General features: G+C 32.9%; 2 protein-coding genes across 2 annotated transcripts in view; one reads left to right on the top strand and one right to left on the bottom strand.

Moving 5' to 3' along the window:
• The first annotated feature begins 1,735 nt into the window (after nucleotides 1-1,735).
• nitr12 (novel immune-type receptor 12) lies at nucleotides 1,736-12,185 on the top strand. Its single transcript, XM_056462608.1, has 6 exons — nucleotides 1,736-1,778; nucleotides 1,875-2,228; nucleotides 2,578-2,952; nucleotides 3,036-3,161; nucleotides 10,257-10,307; nucleotides 12,130-12,185. Exons 1-6 carry the CDS (start codon nucleotides 1,736-1,738, stop codon nucleotides 12,183-12,185), a joined length of 1,005 nt encoding a protein of 334 aa, XP_056318583.1.
• The window catches only part of slc6a5 (solute carrier family 6 member 5), a 23,546-nt gene continuing 13,873 nt past the window's right edge, over nucleotides 11,363-21,035 (bottom strand). Inside the window, exons 12-16 of the mRNA XM_056461093.1 lie at nucleotides 20,837-20,968; nucleotides 20,451-20,550; nucleotides 19,143-19,243; nucleotides 18,103-18,270; nucleotides 11,363-16,334 (exon numbers count right to left, since the gene is read on the bottom strand). Of these exons, the coding sequence (XP_056317068.1) occupies nucleotides 16,176-16,334; nucleotides 18,103-18,270; nucleotides 19,143-19,243; nucleotides 20,451-20,550; nucleotides 20,837-20,968 (660 nt within the window). The 3' untranslated portion in view covers nucleotides 11,363-16,175. The remainder of the gene's footprint in view (nucleotides 16,335-18,102; nucleotides 18,271-19,142; nucleotides 19,244-20,450; nucleotides 20,551-20,836; nucleotides 20,969-21,035) is intronic.

The raw sequence follows: 21,035 nt of genomic DNA, 5'->3' as shown, positions 1-21,035 counted from the left end.
GCTAGATCTTTAACAAAATCAAAGACTTTAACTTATGGTCCAAAACACACAATGCATATTTTGCACCAAATGTTTGATCACTGAAAATAAATAGTATGTTTTATTCATAACATTTTGTTTTGAAGTGTTAATGTCAATGCAATGTTAAAGCATGCAACTGCTTGCATACCACACTTTAGCTGCTTTCACACGGCAACTAGCGGTTTCGAAAGCAAACGTATGCCACTAAATACATTTAAGACATCACATTCAATTCAGAGTGCTCAGGTTGCGGTCAGCCATGGTTTCTGAAAGTAACATTGAATAAACAAGCAGTGTTAAGCACGCTTAGGTCTCTGTGGGTAAAACTTTCCATACACAATCTTATTTCAGTGAAACTCAAATGGCAGTTCGACAGCTGGCTATGTTTAGAATTTGTCCAAACAACCAACCCTCTAGAATATAAATAAATAAATAAATAAATAAATAAATAAATAAATAAATAAATAAATAAATATACACACACACACACACACACACATACATACATACATGCATACATACATACATACATACATACATACATACATACATACATACATACATATATACATATATATATATATATATATATATATATATATATATATATAGAGTAATAATTGTACGCATATATAAATATAAAATGATGACGATGATGCAAATAGATTTTTTGATAATAGTATATTATAGTATATAAGAAAAAGCATATACATAAATGGTGATCTTTTTTGCATGCTAGCACAATTTTTGGGTAGATGTTCTGGATAGCATCGTGCACTAGTTCATTCCATATTTATCTGAGCAAAATTCTTACAGAAACCCAATTCATTATTTCAATACCCTTTAGCATTCAGTGCTGTTTTTAGACACAAAATCATAAGGTCTAACACATTCTACTGCTTAATTCATGCAATGTGAACTGAAATACATTTTTCATTTATAAATAAAATTGTAAATTGTAAATACAACTGAGTGACATTTTGGGGGAATGTTTCAAGATTAAAAAATAGATTGAGACCATAGGGATGCGTTTTGAAAATGTGTTTTACCAATGACTACAATTAGGGGGCACCGGTACATTAGCTGATGTTTTGTATGACAGACAATATTGTTAGTGGCCATATTTGTGAACATAGTCTGGGTATTTAATAATAGATTAAGCATTAAAATCATGCAATGTGTGCTCAACATTTATAGAAGGCTGAATTTACTGTAATACAACTGTACGTAGTTTTTAAAGCTGTACAAACTGTGACAACATTCAAATATATTCAATATATTTATTTTATATGTACAGTATACATAATTTTGTGAGTATGATCAAATTAAAGTTGATACTGACTGGTTATCAGTTGAGTTAATCAAATAAAAAAATGTTCTTTGTTACACAGTAAACTCAATGTCAATTTATTTATTTTTTTATTTGTTTTTAATAGGCCAAAAACTACTGAACTTGAGACTTAACAATAATACAGTATTACCTGTTGATCATTACGGTACACCACACTCAGACTCAGAGAAGCTCCAATCACGAACAGAAGAACTAAACCACACCACACGTTGTACATCTCAGGTCAGAAGGCCTGAATGGAAAAATCACAACAGCCAATCAGACACCGTCTAAATCAAAAAGACAAAACCTGATTCCCCTAAACCTACACATCTTACAAAAACACTCCCTAAGATGTGGCTGAATGCACAAAGCACCTCAACTATGATAGCATTTCTCCTCATATTTTTTCTATCCTTCAGGACAGGTGTGTTTGCTCTGGAAGAGGGGTTTATTCTGTAATGTTTAATCTTATTTTTCGGAATATGTTATTCTGAGTTTACTTGTGCTTTTCTCTTTTCAGGCTTCATCACATATGCTACAGTAGTTCAAAAGAAAGCCCTTGAAAGCTTCACTGCTGATCAAACTGTGACATTGGAGTGTTTCATTTCTCAAAATCATGGAAACTACTTCTCCTGGTTTAAGCAAACTCTTGGAGAAGCTCCGACGTGCATCGTCAGTCTTTACGCTGAAGCTTCAACACCAGTGTTTTATGGAGAATTCAGGAACAACCACAGAATATCAGTTCAAAAGGAAAAAAATACTTTTGTTTTAATTTTAAAAGAAGCAAAGCCCTCAGACACTGGAATCTATTACTGCGGTGCTCGTGACTACGATCTTATTACTTTTAGTAATGGGCTCTTTTTAAACTATAAAGGTAAGTAAATCCAGCAAAATACAGTCACACTCCTAGTGCTAATGAAAAACAGATTCATAAGTGGCTATAAGTAACTACTGTAAGACAACTGTAACTCTCGTTAGCGGATAAATTATTGATAGACTGTTACACTGTAAAAAAAAATGCTCGGTGCCACAAAATCGATTTGTCCTGGGACAACATTAAGGAATTAATTTGACTTATTAGTTTTTACAAATTGAAGTGGATTGAATATAAAACTGTGTTGTCGTCCCCCCCAAAATCTCAAGATTTGTGTTATTTCAGCTCATTTTAAATAAGTAGTTTGAACAAACAGCAAACATCTTTTTTTTGTGAACTGTAATTTCAGATGCAAGTGCAAAACAACATCACATTAAGCAGTTTTTGTCTGGACCGGAGTTGGGTACTGAACATGAGCTTGAGTTTAATCCAGGAGACTCTGTGAATCTTCACTGTTCAGTTCTTACTGAGAGATGTGATGAAAATCAGAGAATCTACTGGTTTAGACATGAATCTGGAGATTCACATCCAGGACTCATTTACAAGGATGGAAACACGACTGATCAATGTGAGATGAGCTCTGCGAAAGACTCCAACGTGCAGTCCTGTATCTACAATTTGCCCAAGAAGAACCTCAGTTTAGCTGATGCTGGGGTTTACTACTGCGCTGTGGCCACGTGTGGAGAGATACTGTTTGGTAATGGAAGCAGGATTAATATTAGAGGTGAGAGAAACACAAATGCTAGATTAAAACATTTTAGTTGCAGTTTGAATATTTACATCTTTTATTTATTTTATTCTTAGAAGCAAGTTCTAAATTCTCCTGGACTGACGTTAAGGTCCCTGTTTTGGTATCAACAAATATATTTTGCTTGGTGATCATCGTTATTCTTCTATGTAAGAGAGCACAAAGACAACAAGAGATATTTTCAGGTAAGCCATTTTCTGATGATCAATCATAATGTTGTATAATGTTGATAAATAGAGCATTATTAACACTGATTTATATTGCATCTGACCTAAGCTCTATAACTGTTCATGTTTACATTACACAGTGTTATTTTATCACTGAAATATGAAGTAAACGTGTTTTAAAGTACTCAGCAAGTTATGTATGTATCATTTTACATTAAAAAAATGTATTTAACTAACAAAAAAGAATAAAAGTGTGATTAGTGAAACTGAAAAAGTGAATTGTCATTATAGAAACCCAGCCATTACAAACCACACATACTTCTACTCCTGCTAATGAGGTACATTTTTTATATATATTGCTTTATGTGTTTTATGTGTGGAGTGCTTTGGTTCTTATTTAATCAATGTTGATTTTAGGGTGTTTCTGAGGATATAAGCTACGCAGCTGTTCATTTCTCTGGAAGAAACAGACATGAGACTGAAAAAGGCTCATACACAAATGTGGTCTACTCCACTGCCAGAGGTTACAGCATCAAAGAATAATTCAGTAATAAACTGTATAAGAAAAGATAACTTTACATATTTTCCTGTATAGACTACATATATTGATTTCAATGTTGTTATGAACTTTAATAAAATAATGGCATTGTTTTACCAAAACTTTTGTCTTCTTCACTTCTAGTGACTCGTAGTTCAAAGTCACCACAAGCAACAAACAGTCAATGATTCATCAAACAAGTTATAGATATATTTATTGAACTAGGATAATGACCAGGTAAGCGAAACTTAAATAATGCAATATACAGTTAATGTAATACTTTAGAGAGACAAAATACATCAAGTAAGTCAATTTAAACAATTACCAAACATGGCATTTAATAAAAAAAAATAAATGAATAAAGTCTCTTTGCTTTGTTCTAAACATTTATTTACACTTCCAGGGTGTTTCCAGCTGATGTAAAAAATACGCTAATAACTTTTTACTTGAGCTTATCTGAAACAACTGAGGTTAAAATTTCACAGGAGAGTTAAATCATACCTAAATTTAATGTTAAATCATTTTAATGATAGATACAGATTTACTGATAGATAAATATTAATAAAATCCTCTTGATATGTTTAGCTAGCCCAATTTATCAGAACACAACAATAATAGTAAACCAACAAACAAATAACGTTAGCGTTGGGCCTGCCTAACGTTGATCATGTTGTGGTAACTGTACATGTTCTTTGAAAATTTTATATTTGACACATTCGGTCCAACATCTACTCACATTTGCGAATGTGAACACCAGCCTGTTTCTTCCATACGACAAACGTATAATGTCCTGCCGTTTTTCAATTGTTTCGGGTAACTTCCTTAATTAGTATTTTGTTCTGTTAAATATTAATTCGTTACTGGTTGTTTGCTACTGGTTTGAAGAAGCGTTACATGATGCTGAACGCTGATTGGTCTCTGAATATGTAATCCTAACAATGATTGGTTGTATATTTTGATGAGTCACCAAGTCGTTTTTTCGAGATATTGATTTTCTTATCTATCCTGCCTGGTCGGTTATGAGAGTCCGTCAATTTTATGTAAAAGCTAAACAAAATATTTACACTGAAGTACGCAGGAGATCACTTGAAAGTGAGTAAAACAGTTGGATATTTATTCTTAATCCTGTTTTGTACTTTTGAAATAATTTGGCCTGACAGGTAACGTTAATATCAAACAATAATCCACAGCAATCTGAATTTATTATTTGTGAATGTCTTATAATGCCTTAATTGTTGAAGGCCAAGTAATAAAATATACAAATATTAGCTAGCCTTTTAACTTCCTGGAACTTATAAATAATAGACTAATTATGGAAAAGGCCTTTATATGGAAAAATATCTCAATAAAGGTCTCAATAAAGGTTTCAATACTCTAAATACCAGCCCAATAAATGACACTTCAGACCACATAAGAGAAAAATGTGGTGAAATAGGTCAAGCTGCATGTAATGTGCACAAAACCTCCACCTCAACACTTGATTTTTATCTCTTTCAAGAGCATTCTTTTTGAACATTGGTCAAATAATAAAAAGACACAAGGTTGCACAAAGATGACTGATCTTACAATGACAAATCACTTCAAAGTATTTAATATTAACAGGGAACCAGCTTAACTGCCCTTTGGGGTTCCCTTAACCTCAGTTTGAAGTGCTCATTTAAAGAAACTGCTGATTTAAAGAACATTTTAAATAAACTTTAATAGATTCTTCATAGAACCATCAATGCTAATAAATTAAAATGTACTTACTTTACAATTGTGTAGCAAAGAAGCATTCATTAGATCACTAAATTATTCATAATAAGACATTTTTGGGGAAACAAAATTATTCTGGAAAACAGCTTTTTTGGAACTTTATTTTGAAGATTGTACTGGGAAGCTATTATATAACAACAACAATAACAAAAACAACTATAATTATCATAATGAACTTCATGCAGTCTATGAGTTTTATTTTTGATGCAACATGTCATATAAAAGAATATTTAAAAATCTTCTCCTCTGCACACATAATGGCTAAGATTTCCATCAACAGAAATTATCTTTCACACTTTGTTCTGCATCATAACCACAAACACTATTTTAAGACCTGCTTTTAACACCTCTCTTCGTTTGATGCTCTCTCAGTTGTTTGGTCTAGAGCAAGAAACATGTTAAGTATCAGATAGTCACAATTAATCAAAGAATTACCATAAATGAATCAAAGAAAAATCTGAATAATCTCAAATTTGAACAGAAATGTTTTAACTTGTATAAATACCATACTCACCTGAGGATTTTACATCAGAGATTAATATAATCTGCAAATGAAAGTGATTGTTATCTATATATTAATGTGATCTAAACATGAGAAAGGACAACACTTTTGCAAAAGAATAATTTTATAAAGTTCTGCTCATCTATTTATTTCAAAAAGTGGATTAAAATAAATGGTGTTCCACTCACAATACAATCACTAATAATTAAAGTCAACCTTTATATTATATTATATAAGTATAGGAAAAACAACAAGATACTGCAAACATTTGACTCAAAAGTCAAGGTGACTCATGTTTTTAAATTAACCAAAATGGAAAAAATAACATCTGTGTGTTTAATCTGTGTACTATCTAACATTAGATAGTATAAATTAGTATTATTGCATTAACATCTACACTGTAAAATCCAACAGTCAACTTTATTAAATGAAATGAGTGTAGCTATCTCAAAATTTACTAAAAGTTAATTCAACTCATTTGAAAAGAGTTTTGAAGGCAATGATTAGGCCCACACGGAATCTGCGCCCGCAGATTTTTAGCCCGTCATTTATTCTGTTTATTTACTTGTGTAAATGTGTGTAAATTTATATTTATTTAGTTTTTAAATTAATTACAGTAATATTATTGACTAATATGAAAATATTGATATGATTTATTTACAATACAGTTTGTAACGTACATTTGATTTCAATGTTGTTATGAACTTTAATAAAATAATGGCATTGTTTTACCAAAACTTTTGTCTTCTTCACTTCTCATGACTCGTCGTTCAAATTCACCACAAGCAACAAACAGTCAATGATTCATCAAACAAGTTATAGATGTATTTATTGAACTAGGATAGTGACCCAGTTTTGAAGGTAATGAGTGAGCCCACACAATATTATTGACTCATATGAAAATATTGATATGATTTATTTACAATACAGTTTATAAAGTAATATTTTCTGTCTTTTAGTAGATATATTATATGAAACACTTGCTTTGTTTGCCAAATAAAATCGATCTAATTAGGTTTGCATTGTAAAATTTAAATAAAAGTTAAAAAGGTATTACTTATTACTTTATAGTTTTAGTTATGATACTTAATTCCACATAAATCCGCAGATTTTTAACACAATTCTGCGCAGAAATGGCAAAAAATGTCCGCAGATTCCGTCTGGCCCTAGTTAATTACTCAACTTAAATGGAGTAAGTTCACAGTACTTCTATAGATTAGTTTTTTAACTCAAATGGTTTGTAGCAATCAGTTTCGTCAAACGGTTTGAGTTGCCTTAACTTATTGGGTTTTACAGTACTCGGTTGGTTTGAGTTCTCTTCATTTATTGGGTTTAACTGTGCTCAAATTGCTTCGTTTACTCAAATGTATTAAATTCACAGTACTCATTAGGATTAGTTTTTGAACCTAAATGGTTTGTTGCAATCGGTTTCCTCAAATGGTTTGAGGTACCCTAACTTATTAGGTTTTACAGTGTAGCATTAAAGAGCAGAATGCACTGAAACCAATAAAGCAAAAAATACTAGACCTACAAATGTGATTTTTTTATGTAAATGTACTCACCCACTGGCCATCCAAGACTTGATTTTTTTCTTCAGTAACACATTAAAGAAGCCCCAATGCTTCTTGTTATGCTGCAATGAGGAAGTAAGCTCTTTTTTTGTGAATGTTATAGAACTTCTGATTCAATTGCCTATGTGGGAATGACTAGGAATAACGAACAGCAGTAAATGATCCAACTAACTGCTTTATAAACAATTGTGTTTATGACAATACATAAATATAATATAATAATAAAAAAAAATTATACAGCTAATAACCAAAGTGAATGAGAGTCTTGAGCCAATAAGGATTTAATGGCGGCTCCCACTTTTACATATACAAGGTCAATATAAAAAAAGGTTTAAAGCATCAGCTCAGTAAGGCCATGTATTCCTCTTTATGCATTAAGAAGCTTTTTTTGTTGTTTTGTTGAAGCTTTTTTTGTTGTAATATGGTTGTACTAAAATAGCAGCCAGGTGGCGCGGTGACGCAGTGGGTAGCGCTGTTACCTCACAGCAAGAAGGTCGCTGGTTCGAGCCCCAGCTGGGTCAGTTGGCATTTCTGTGTGGAGTTTGCATGTTCTCTCCGTGTTCATGTGGGTTTCCTCCGGGTGCTCCGGTTTCCCCGACAAGTCCAAAGAAGACATGCGCTATAGGTGAATTGGGTAAGCTAAATTGTCTGTAGTGTATGTGTGTGAACAAGTGTTTCCCAGTGATGGGTTGCGGCTGGAAGGGCATCTGCTGCTTAAAACATATGCTGGATAAGTCTGCGGTTCATTCCGTTGTGACGACCCCTGATTAATGAAGGGACTAAGCCGAAGAAAAATGAATTAATGAATAAATGAAAATAGCCATTTTGTTTTGTTTTGCTTTTGTTTGTTTTTTTGCTTCACTCAGTGTTAAAAGGCTAATTAAATAATATATATTTATTGTTAGGTTAGTTTTAAGGATATCTACATAAACTAGTGTGCTCTAAAACAGTTACAAAAATTGCATCAAGCATTTGCAACCTGATATAAAAATCTAAAGTTTGCAGTTTGTCACTTGTGCCTAAATGGATCAACAATTTTTTTGACATCACCTCAAACTTTACTTTCTCATCAAATCTACTGACCAATCAAATGCTCTGTGTGCCAGAATGATGAGGCATGTCAATCAAAAATTATATAAAAGTTGCATGAAGTCTGACAAACTGTTAACATTATAGTTGCAATACAAAACATATGATCTGTGTCGGACTTAATACCACATATGAAAGTAATGCAAATTGGAATTGAAAAGATTAGATTGCATGCACTATGTGATATTCACTATATAAGTTACATGTGGGCAAAAAATTATAATAAATAAACAATGGATTTGGTCCGCATTTGCCTGCCGTGTGAATGTAGCCTAAAGGTCCTTCAAGGATGTAACCTACAGTGTAACATTTTAAAATGATGTTTTCTAAACTGCAAAAAGTCAGTTTTGATCTCTGTGATGTATGTAGTACTAGAATAATTTCCAATGGTATGCCCAATCAAGTACTTCATTAACAATATTTCTGTTTTCTAAAGCATTAATGTGTGAAAACTGTGAAGCTAAAAAAAAAACATTCGCAATAGTTGAGATTATTATTGTTGATCAGCAATGAATAATGTGCAGTTTTTACATTACATTTGATTATTCAATAATAGACAGGACAAAATAGCGATATGCATGAGGTGGTGCTTCTCGTAATGACGAAACGAACATATCAATGTGGCAATTCTAAGAAATATATATGTGCTGTTAATAAAAGAAACACATCTTTTAACTTTTTGATGCAGTTTTCCCTCTTCATTTACAAATATCATGATATATGGGATGGTTTTCTTGTGATATATCGCTGATATCATGATCTGTCATTATCGAGGGCAAAATATGATAATATCGTATCGGATTACTGTACCTAAATTTCACATTTATCTTTGCTCTATCTTATTTATTCTTGCAATGTCTTTGATTCACTGTTCTACAAGATTATTCCAATAAAAAAGAATGATTTTATTCAACATATAGCTGTTCAAGTCATCTACCGAAATTGTATTCATATTGCAATATAAATGGCAGAAAAATAAAATATCGCAACGTCGTATTTTTCCAATATCGTGCAGCCCAATAAGCCGACATGATAAGCAATTTGGCTGTCTGCACCTAACGTGACGTACAGTAACATGACAAAAACATTTAAGTATTAGCCACTACACTCCCAAAGAAGTGGTAAAAGCTTTTAATCAAATTAATACATATTGAACCTTTTTAACATTATTATTAATGTGATTTTAGTGATTTTATGTTGTTAGTTTGCACTGAGTCACAGTTTAGTATTATGGCCATAAATGTCATGTAAACTAGTATTTAAACTCACACGGGTAGCATGATAGAGGTGATAATTGTCATAGCAGCATATGCTGTTGTTCTGCTGCAACATTGCGAAAATAGAAAGCATTTCTAAAATAGAAATTTTGCAAATCGCAATCAAAATTAACATGGGATAAAAAAAAACTTTGTTTGTGTCACAGCATTGTGTTTTGTTAGGATGTAGAGTTTTACAAGCAATATTTTTCGACTTTCTGATAAAAAAGTTTCACTTTGTGAAGGGAACTTGGACGTTAAAGGCAGGCCCGGACCAACTGTGCTGTAAGACCACCTCGGTGATATTGTGTCTCCAGGTAATGATGTCGCTTAAATTGAGGTAGGTCAGGCCTGCCATAAAAAAGCCCAAGATCCCTTGAATCTGCCACCTTTTCAAATCAGGGCCACAAAGTAAAGCACGCAGAAACGTGAAGTGCAAAATGAATCGCAATCGCAAACTCACTAAACTGACTAAAAAGCAATCCAAAATGAGCATTGCAATTGACTGGATGGGTTTTGTAAAGGCAATGCTATGAAAATGTTTTGTATATTTTGTAAATATATATAGTTTTTTTTAATTGCAAATATTTTAGTTATTTTGCACTGCTTGATTTTTATTTGCAGTTCTTTTTTTGTTTGCAAATTTTATTTTTATTTCTCAAAACTTAATTTTCCCGTTGCAGTTCTTTAATTTTGTTAGCCAAATACATTTTTATTTATCAAAAATTATTTTCGATTTGCAATTTTTGAAAATTTGCATTTATTATTATTTTTTTTATCAATATTTTATTTTTTGTTCGTAAAACTTTCTTTTATTTTGCAAGTATATATATGGCCCAAGACTGACTCCATAGTCACTTACTATTTGTAATTAGGCATGGGCCGGTATAAGACTCACTCTACGGGTATGATAACCTTGGATAAAAAAAATTACGGTATCACGGTATTGTGATTACTGCTATAAAATATATTCAATATTTTATTTTGAGAAACTTTTATAATATTTTGGAGCAGTAAACATGTCAGCCTAATTAATGAAAATAAATCATTGATTTCTGCTGTCTTCATTAGTTTAAAAAACACAGATTTCTTTACAATTTAAAATGGCATCATTGGATATCTTTTCTGCTGGAGATGCTGTTGTTTAAAAAAAAAAAAGTAAATAAAAAAATCTTACACATAACGTAAGAAAGGTGTTACAGAAAATGTTGGCGGTCTCAAAACCTTGACTTTTCCAAACCCCGGTATACCCTTAAAACGGTTATGGTCCCATGCCTATTTGTAATTATTTGATAAATTTATTAGCAATTACTAGGAAAAAGTAATTTGTAGACAGCATTTGACTAATTCTCTGAATGTTCACACTTCTTTCAAAGCATTTTCTTATTTAATGTTAATATACATTTTAAAAAATCCCCTGATGTTAAGCATGTGTAAATATGCAAGCATGCACATCTGTGAAGACAATATTACTCAATCATCTCAGACATATAAAAACACAACTGGAGTTGAAAACATTAACATTTATTTATTGATTAAGAGGTTATACATTTTATGATAAATATGGTATTTTATTGTATTATTGGCAAAGATACTATGATTCAAATTGCATTTCTATACATAAATACAAAATCTGAGGTAGGGCCTCAAGGATAAATGACGTTTAAAATAAATTATGCCTTTTCATATATGTTTATTTTCCTCTTTTTATATATGTTTTACACTCTTTTTTCATTGTTGTCTGGCATAGGATTCAAAATCTAGATATTTGTCATATTTAAACTCTACAATCGAACTCAAAGGATGCCATGATCAGTTGGAGGTACGCATCTGTATCCATAGGCAGATTTCCCTCATGTAAAACACACAGAAATATATGACATTACCCAAGTAATAAGAAATTTTACCTATGCTCCGATAGGTCCACAGTAAAGTGCCAAATGACACGACATACATTACAATATAGACTGACCACATAATGACTGATTGGAAGCTACTCTGTATCGTTATTCTGAAATACACATAATAGTTTATTACCAGAGGACATCTTTAAGGCCAAAGGTTACCTGAAGATGTCATATAACATATTGGCACACATCAATAATGACCACTAGATGAAGGATGAGTGGCAGTATCTCAGTCTCCTAAATACACAGAATAATATAATTCATTTTCTTTCATATATATATAGGCTTTTTGTATATATATATTTATTTTTTTCATATATATATGTTGTATATCTTCTTTTAGAATATATGTTTTCTTTTTTTTTCAGAACCCTTCGAGAAGTTCTCCTTCTTTGGTTGCCTACTGCCCAGTGTCGCCCTGTAGGTAGGAAGAGGTGGTAAACTCACATTCGGGAAAAGGAGCGTAAAGGGGAAGCAAACATGGACAAATAATTCACAGCAACACAAACAGCACATGCAAGACTGGTACGTATTATTATTATTTTTTCTTTTACCCATAGAATATTTGTTATGTGATAGGAGTGTAACTATAGCTCTCGGACAGACGTACAGCAACACAAGGACTAACAGAAACTCCATCCAGAACCTTAAATATTACGATAATAATGATCACAGCAGCTGTTTACAGTTCAGATATTAAAATGTGCTTTGTATATTTTGTTGCTGTTGTGCTACGCATGATACACTCTTAAAATAAAGCTTCCCAAATAGAAAGGTCTTTTTTTAGCAAACATTTCTATTAAGAGCCACTTTTAAAATCCAATTAAAATGTTTTTTAGCGACATATACAGAACCTTTTGTGAAAGAAAAAGCATAGTCTTTTATGTCTCCAGAATGTGTCTGTAAAGTTTCAGCTCAAAACACCCAACAGATTATTTATTACACCTTTCAGAATATTGGAATTTACTGTTCTGAACACATTGTAGCTGTTTTTGTAGCCTGTGCCTTTAATACTAGTTCTCTCCGCCCACCGTTTCCATGTGCCTGTCAGAGTGTGCCTCAGTCTCTCACTGCATCAGATAAACATCACAGTGACAAAAATGAAGTAAGCAAATTTCATGTAACATTTGTGAGAAATACTACAGTAAGAACTTTCCCAATGATAATTTGATGTATTTGTTGTGGAGTTAATTCAAGCCTTTCTGTGATGAGTCACACACAATGTCGTTACAAATTCACGTACACACAGCGGACACACAAAGTTTTTGCATGACAAATGTGACAGGATACATGTTAAAATCCACTGCTGTATGGATATCTGTTATGTTCATGTACAAAATAAACCTGATTTAACATTTAACGTCCAAAAACTGGGATTGAGGCGTCTTCTTTTATAATTGTACTGACATGCGACTGTGGTGATTAAAGTAAAGACGGTAAAATCGTTGTAAATCATTACATGCACTGTTTTAGAAATGTTTTAAACTCATTCTTGATCACATTTGATGATGATCACAGCGAGCTGAACAGATCTTTTTATCCCAGTTGAGAGACATGTTAATACATGGCTGTCAATCAAATCGTTGGGCAGGGAAACCGCACTCTTATGTCATGTTGAGGTGGGCCTCAAAGCGGGAGGGATTTGGATACGTCAGGAAATTTAAAAAAAAAGAGACTTAATGTCTTTATATCACCGCAATATGACTGTGACACACTATACCTACACACAGTTCTGTCCAAGCAGCTTACAAAAGATGATTTTCATTATAGGTGCCCTTTAAAGGGGTTTTTTTACTGGCATATCTCTACAGTGGAAAATGTTCTTTAGATTATGAAAATATTCAGAACACTATGAAAAAATTGACCCTTGAAGAACGTCACTAAAAATGTCTTTGGCCAACCAAAAAAGGTTCTTTTATGGCATCTCTGGGGAAAACCCCAATTTGGTTCTTCACGGCACCTTTATTTTTAAGAGTTTGGAACCCATAATGTCAATAAAGAAGCTTTATTTTTAAGAGTGTAACTTTTTAAAAATAAGTACTGTATTTTCCAGAAAAATACCTTTAAAGACCTGAATGACAAACGTCAGTGTGTTAGCATTCCCTTCTTTTTGAAGTTTATGCTTTCAAAGGAGAATAGATTCTGATTGGCTGTTCTTGCTTCTTGTGCTCATGAGGGGAAAAACAGTTTAAAGATAATTCTAGAATTGTTCCTGTCATTACAGCTGTATTGTTGACTCTTGCCATATATATATTTTTTTTATTTTAATAAAATTAATAAAGATTTTTATAACTATTCTTTTATTGTTACAGTTATCAGTAACAAGACTTAACACACTATTCAGATTATAATAATGCAATTAATATTCTGGAAAATACTGTATATAAATTCTGAATAGCAATTTCAGTGCATACAAACAAAGTCCAATGTGGATCTCAAACTGACTACCAGGCTGCATTTGATCATGTCTGGATGGTTGGATTATTATAAATATATATATATATATACTGTAACATGAAACGCTGCATATATTTCCACACATTCACACACACACATAAACGTATACTACACAGAGATTAAACATGTATCTGAAAAAGCATCTCTTTTGCGGCACTAATATACTGAGGAACACCTTTGTTCTGTTTTATAAATGCTGAATATTCAAGGTGATTAGTGTAGTATCTGCATACATGGCTTTTGAAACACATCACTCCCAGGCAAAGTTATTATTCTGGTTATTGCGTGGGCAGTGTGGCTTTCTTAATTTGTAATACTATCTAAACTATATTCACAGTAGTTATCATTCAGATATACATTTTTAACCAACCAACCAAAAAACAATAAAAAAATTAAAATACTACTTGCTTTTAAGTTTAGGCTTTTTTAACCATTGTGGTTTTTTTAAAGAGCAACCACCTATTTTTGCATGATGTTTACTCAAAGTGCTTTTTGTAATCGCATGTTGCCAAAGCAATATTACTAGAACATTATATCTGTAACCATATTTACAGTCCAATATCTGGAAACAGGACACTAATAATATACGTAAGGATTCAGTTTCTCAATATATGGCCTTATATTCTGAACAATATGCACTTTTATGTATCGGTTATATAATTACACCACAAAGAAAAATGAAGCTTCCACAAGCTGTTATCCGACATACGATACATTTGATGGAAGGAGTAATACCTGAGACCCTGTTTCATGAAGACAAACAGACAAACAGAGATGGATGACGTCCACAACCAAAAACAAAAGGAGTGTGGTCCCAAAGCACATGACATTAGCTTTTTCATCCTAATCTACATATCCTCTGCAAGCAACTGTTAAAAAATATCATCACCTAGATCTAAAATATAATTTTATTTAACAGAATTATCACACAAACACCACACTCCTTAGTTTTTCCTCATCTTTTCTTTTGTGTGCTCCACTAGAACTGTGTACTGCATAAGAACAGGAGGATTCACAACAGATCACGACACATACTCGAAAGCATACTCTAAATATTAGTATACATACATAACTGCTAGTTGGCTGTTGAGTGCTACTCTAAACAACACTGAAAGGTATTATTACAGTTTTGCATGGCTAAGTTTTCTCTGAAGAAAGGGATGGATCTACTGTTTACTACTGGAAACCTATGCTATGAGTTTGGCTTCTATAACAGTGTAAAGATATTTCGGATAGCTTTATGTAGAGATATTTTTAGTAAGAAAGAGTAGTATAATTCACAGAGACTGAAATGCGCTCACTTCCCTCCATAATGTAGTATGATTGGTTTAATTAGCACTATACTATGCAGTATTTTATAAATAGAGGAAGTCTGAGGCACAAGGTACGGCTATAAGTGGACACGAGTGGAGAGCGATACCAGAAAAGAGTTCAAATTCACTGTGCACTACTCAGCAGCTTATTTCAATGATGTTGCTGTATTTAAGAGATGACAAGCAAATAGTCCATAAATATAAATATTATTCTCATCATTTTTGTTCTCTCTCTCTCTCTCTTTTTTTTTTTTTTACATCAGCAGTCACTTCAGAATGAAAAATAAATTAAAAAAACAACCACTGCATGATGCACAGTCAGTCAAATATTGCCTCAACAGTTGCAACTGCATCATTATATTGCCTCTGAGAATTGATTCAGCTGGGATCGAATGCGCATGATAGACCTCCACTCTCAAACCGACTAGAATTATCCAGAAAACCAAAAAAAAAACCCACTAATTATTGGAGTTTCTGTGCTTTCCACCTGAAAGACCCCTTGGAACGAGCCGGAAGAGGGGGAATATGGCTGAAAGAGAGCGCTATGGATAGAAGGGGAGGTTGAATGGGAAGAGTTTGGTGTGAGTGTTGGTCTCACCCTCAGAGGTCTTGGGATATTTCACACTCACAGGGAAGGAGGAGGATTATTGATATTGGGCTGATAGCTGGAAATCTTTGGGGGGGAGCTTGAGGCCGAGGGAGTTCGTGCCAAGAGGGTCAATCATGTTCTTGTAGCGTTCACCACGGTGTTTCATCAGGAACGGACCCCAGTCGGGTTGAGGAGAACACACCAACTTCAGACGCTGTGGAGAAAGAGAAAAAAGGCATGAAAAATCATGCATCTTTTAATCTTAAAGCTGGAACACACCAAGCTGACGGTCAGCTATTAGGCAGCATTGGGCTGTCAGTGAGCATCTGTCAGGATAATACATTTGGTGTGTTCTGAATTATATGAATTATCAGGTTATCAGACATATATGCAACAGCGAATCCCTCGGTTGTGGGTGAGAAGTACTGTGAAAATGGTACAGAAATGCTCCTTTGTTTACAGTTTGTACTGTATGTGTGCAGCACTAGTTCTGGTATTCTTTTGTGGAATTACAACACAGACTAGTGCCTTCTGTGGGCAGTGTTGGGGAATGTTACTTTTAAAAGCAATACATAGCAATCTTGAGTCACTTCTTTTTTTAAATGTGCTGCCTAGTTAATTTTTAAGCAAAGTAATGCGCTTCAGATTGTAAAATATTACTTTTAAAAGTAAGTTTTCCCAACACTGTTGGTGGGCATTGACCTTATTCTGCAATGTGAAAATGTTAGAACTTCAGAATCAGTTTCCTATGGGAGAAATTAACTAAAGGTCAAACTACTTGCTCTACAAACAACCGTGTTCATGACTATTTATAAAAAGTAGAATATCAGTTTGCAGCATTCTGGAAATCTTGAGCCAAAAAGATTACAATGGCTGCACCTGTTCGTACATTAAAAATAAGGTAAATGGAAAGATACATTTTCTTATGCAGACAACGAATGTACGTTCTTGTTTATCATCTTCCATTTGGTGTGTTTTGGTCCAGATGGGACCAGATGCGACAACACAGTTAATAGCAGAGTTCTTTGAAGTTGACTTAATGTGTCCTGAGCTTTAGGAATTGGCAAATAAGCTACTTTTATAAGCTACATTTTATTTATTTTTTAAAAGAATTTTGGAAAAATTTGTGAAAAAATATCACTTTGATGAATGTAAACATAAATAAAAAAAAATCTAAACTGAATAAAAAATCTGTAGAAATCTGGAGATTGAGGAAAAAATATATACTATATAGTATATACTATATAGAGATAGTTTTTTAATTATGCATTATTATGCATGCAAAAATTGTTTGGGTAATTTGAAGAGCAATCTAAAAACCAAATCCATAAAAATAATAATAAGTAATATCATTATATAATATATAATATAATAATAATAGTAAAATAATTCAAATGTTAAGCCAAACAAAATATTTTTAAAAATCATAATATATGAGATTCACTATTTTCATTTCACTAAAATAAATAAGAAATTATTAAATGCTTAAGAAATATATGAAAATAATAAATAAATAATTTCCCAGTGATGGGTTGCAGCTGGAAAGGCACCCGCTGCGTAAAACATATGCTGGATAAGTTGGTGGTTCATTTCGCTGTGGCGAACCCAGATTAATAAAGGGACTAAGCTGAAAAGAAAATGAATGAATGAAAAAATAAATAATGAAAATGACAACAATAAAAAACAAGTAAAATGTATAATGATAACAAATAATTAAAATAAAATAAATAATTTAAAATATAAATAGAACTTTTATAATATTTCAGTGATACTTAAAACACCACAGGTTTTGACACCACATGATACAATACAAGTAAGATTTTCAAAGTGTTTATGGTGAAAATTAAATTAAATCTTAACATTATTTTGACACTGATATAAATATACCCACAGACAATTTTAAACTATGCATCTACATATTAAAATATTAACGCTAAGCAATTTACAGTAACTCAAGGACAGGAAAAAAACATCTCTGTTACCTCAATTAACGATCCAGGAGCAAGATGCATCTTAATAGCAAACATGATGGGAATCCATATAACAGAACAGATGACCATAAGCCAGCCGAGTACCATAGACCAGTTTGGATAAGTGTAATCCTCATATGTCATCACCTTCCACTGGTACAGACTAATTGCTAAAATAAACTAAAGAGAGAGAAAAACAGATTCAATTATGAAGCTTATTAGAATGAAATTTAAATTACAAAATAAATGTCCTTTATAATTCATATTCCTTTCAAATTAAAATATTGTGCTTTTATTTTAATTTTTTTAAGACAAAGGCTTAAATAATATCATTCAAGCTAGAATGTCTATATATATATATATATATATATATATATATATATATATATATATATATATATATATATAATCAATATATACCCCAAAATATCTATTTTTGATTAATGTCGTATACCGCTATATGTAATTATAATAATTCCTTACATTTTTATAGAGCTTTTCTGGACACTCAAAGCACTTAACACATTGGGGGAATCTCCTCATCCACCACCAGTGTGCAGCATCCACCTGGATGACGCGACGGCAGCCATATTGCGCCAGACTGTACACCACACACCAGCTGATTGGTGGAGAGGAGACAGGGTGATGAAGCCAATTATGCTTTGGGGATGGTTAGGAGGCCATGATAGACAGAGGCCAGGATGCCAGGGTTAAACCCTACTTATTTCGAAGGACATCCTGGGAATTTTAACGACAGAGAGTCAGAACCTCGGTTTAACATCTCATCCAAAAGACGGCACTCACAGAGCAGTACAGACTTTCCTTCACTATACTGGGGCGTTAGGACCCACACAGACAGCAAGTTGTGCGCCCCCTGTTGGTTTCATTAAAACTACTTCCGGCAGCAACCTAGCTTTCCCATGTGGTCTCCCATCCAGGTACTGACCCTACTTAGCTTCAGAGGGTGACCATGTGAGAGTTGCAGAGAGCTAGCTGCCGGCAATGTATCTACAAGAATGGTCGTTTATAAGCCTGTGTAAATTTGGACATACTGTGAGAATGGTTGGAGTGACAAAAGCCCAGCAGACTCTCCAAAACTTGTTTGGCTGAAACCCAATCATCATCTCAATGTCCTCACAAAACCGTTGTAGACCTGAAATGCAATGAAAGAAAGAAACAAAATAAATGAGCAAACATTTTGCTATATACAGTTAAAGACAAAATGTGAAATTTTAATTCTGTTTTAAATATTTTTCAAGTTATCTTTAACAGAGCAAAGAAACTTGCCTAGTTTAACAAGTTAATCTAGTTTAAGTCTGTGTGAACTGGATGTTGTTTTTCAGTATGACGATGTTCACAACTGAATCAGAATGTTTATTATGGGCGGGGTTTTATTTTTTAGCTCCTCCTATTATTTTTCACTCACAGCACACTAATGGTTGGAGGGCCGTGGCTAAGCATATTTCGCCCAATCTGTCAAGCTGACATCAATCTTGCACAGAATAATTGTTCACTTTAAGACTGTGCGCTAGCAAAATAAACACAGTCAATTTTGATTTCATGCCTTTTAAGCTTTTAAATTGTAGATGAATACTAGCATCTTGAAATATAACTAGTAAAATTAGTAAAATAACTAGTATAACTAATAATTACTTGTAGTTATCTCCATTAAACAGCCAAATTTTAAAAGAGGGATAATAATTTTGGCCTGAATATTGGTCTGTATTCGCTTGTTAAGTGTGACGTCACGCAAAGTGGCTTCCAGGTCCAAGCACTATATCAAACTGTATGGGGAGACTCAACAATTGCTAATGAACATTTACAAAGCGCTGTAATACTCAAAAATCACGATTGCAATATATATATCCATACCTAATATCAGATGGCCAGAAATAAATTGTTAAAATATTGGTGTCTGTGATGCAGCAAGTCCAGAGACTGTTGTGTACAGCATGATTTTAAATAAAATTCACATTAATGTGTGATATGACTTAAAAGTGGCTATAAACTAATATTTTCTCAATTCAAATGAGTAGCTGCTTGGACCCGGAAACAGCATTCCATATGTCACGACTGAATGAGCATATATACTTTTGACATTTGCTGTATTTTACAAAACTAAGTTCACAAATTTATTTAAATTCCCAACTAACAAACTAACTCAACACCCTAATAAAAACAAGCTTAACAAATTTAGAATGCTTTTTATTTTGAGTCTATTGCAGTCTTATTTGCTTGCTTGCTAAACTATTTTCTTTTTTCTTATTATCTTTTTATTACCCACAATACATTTGATGTGCACTAAAATAAATGAAAGAAGCACTAAGTTCTAAAGATAAATGAGTGTAATTTGGACTCACCATAAATGTAAGAGACTCCAACCAGTTCAAATATGGCGATGATGACGAGAGAGTAAGAAGCTGCGAATGTGTCCACCAGCTGAAGCATGTACATCCCACTCTTTAAGCAAAATCACACACAAATAGGCAGACTTTAACATAATAATAATAATAATAATAATAATAATAAAATACTTAATGAATCCTAATCTAGAAATTAGCCAATAAATGACTTTAATTAAAAGTGGTAAACTACAATTAAATCCTGGCCATTCCAATTTTCTGCTTTAGGAGTTTCACTCTAGTCTATTTACTTTCCTATTTACTTTGGGGTTTTTATTGTTTACTAGAGAGCCACTTTAATTAAAGAAAGTATTGGTAGTTGAGAATAAAAGTAAATGTCGTACCTCAGTGATCATAGGGAAACCCAGCACGAAAAAGGACAAACAGCATACTAATGTGAATTGAGGCTTGTGTTTGCGCAGGTATTTGGGAAACTCATCAGAGACAGATGTCACTATGGTCTCGATGGTGGCAAACTAGAGAAAAAACACAAACATTGTTATTTATTTGATCATATAACAGCCGAGGAAAAGTTGAAAGTGT

Source organism: Danio aesculapii, chromosome 7, assembly GCF_903798145.1.
Source record: "Danio aesculapii chromosome 7, fDanAes4.1, whole genome shotgun sequence".
NCBI lineage: Eukaryota > Metazoa > Chordata > Actinopteri > Cypriniformes > Danionidae > Danio > Danio aesculapii.
The sequence above is the reverse complement of the archived record's forward strand: the minus strand, read 5'-3'. Positions and strand labels throughout refer to the sequence as shown.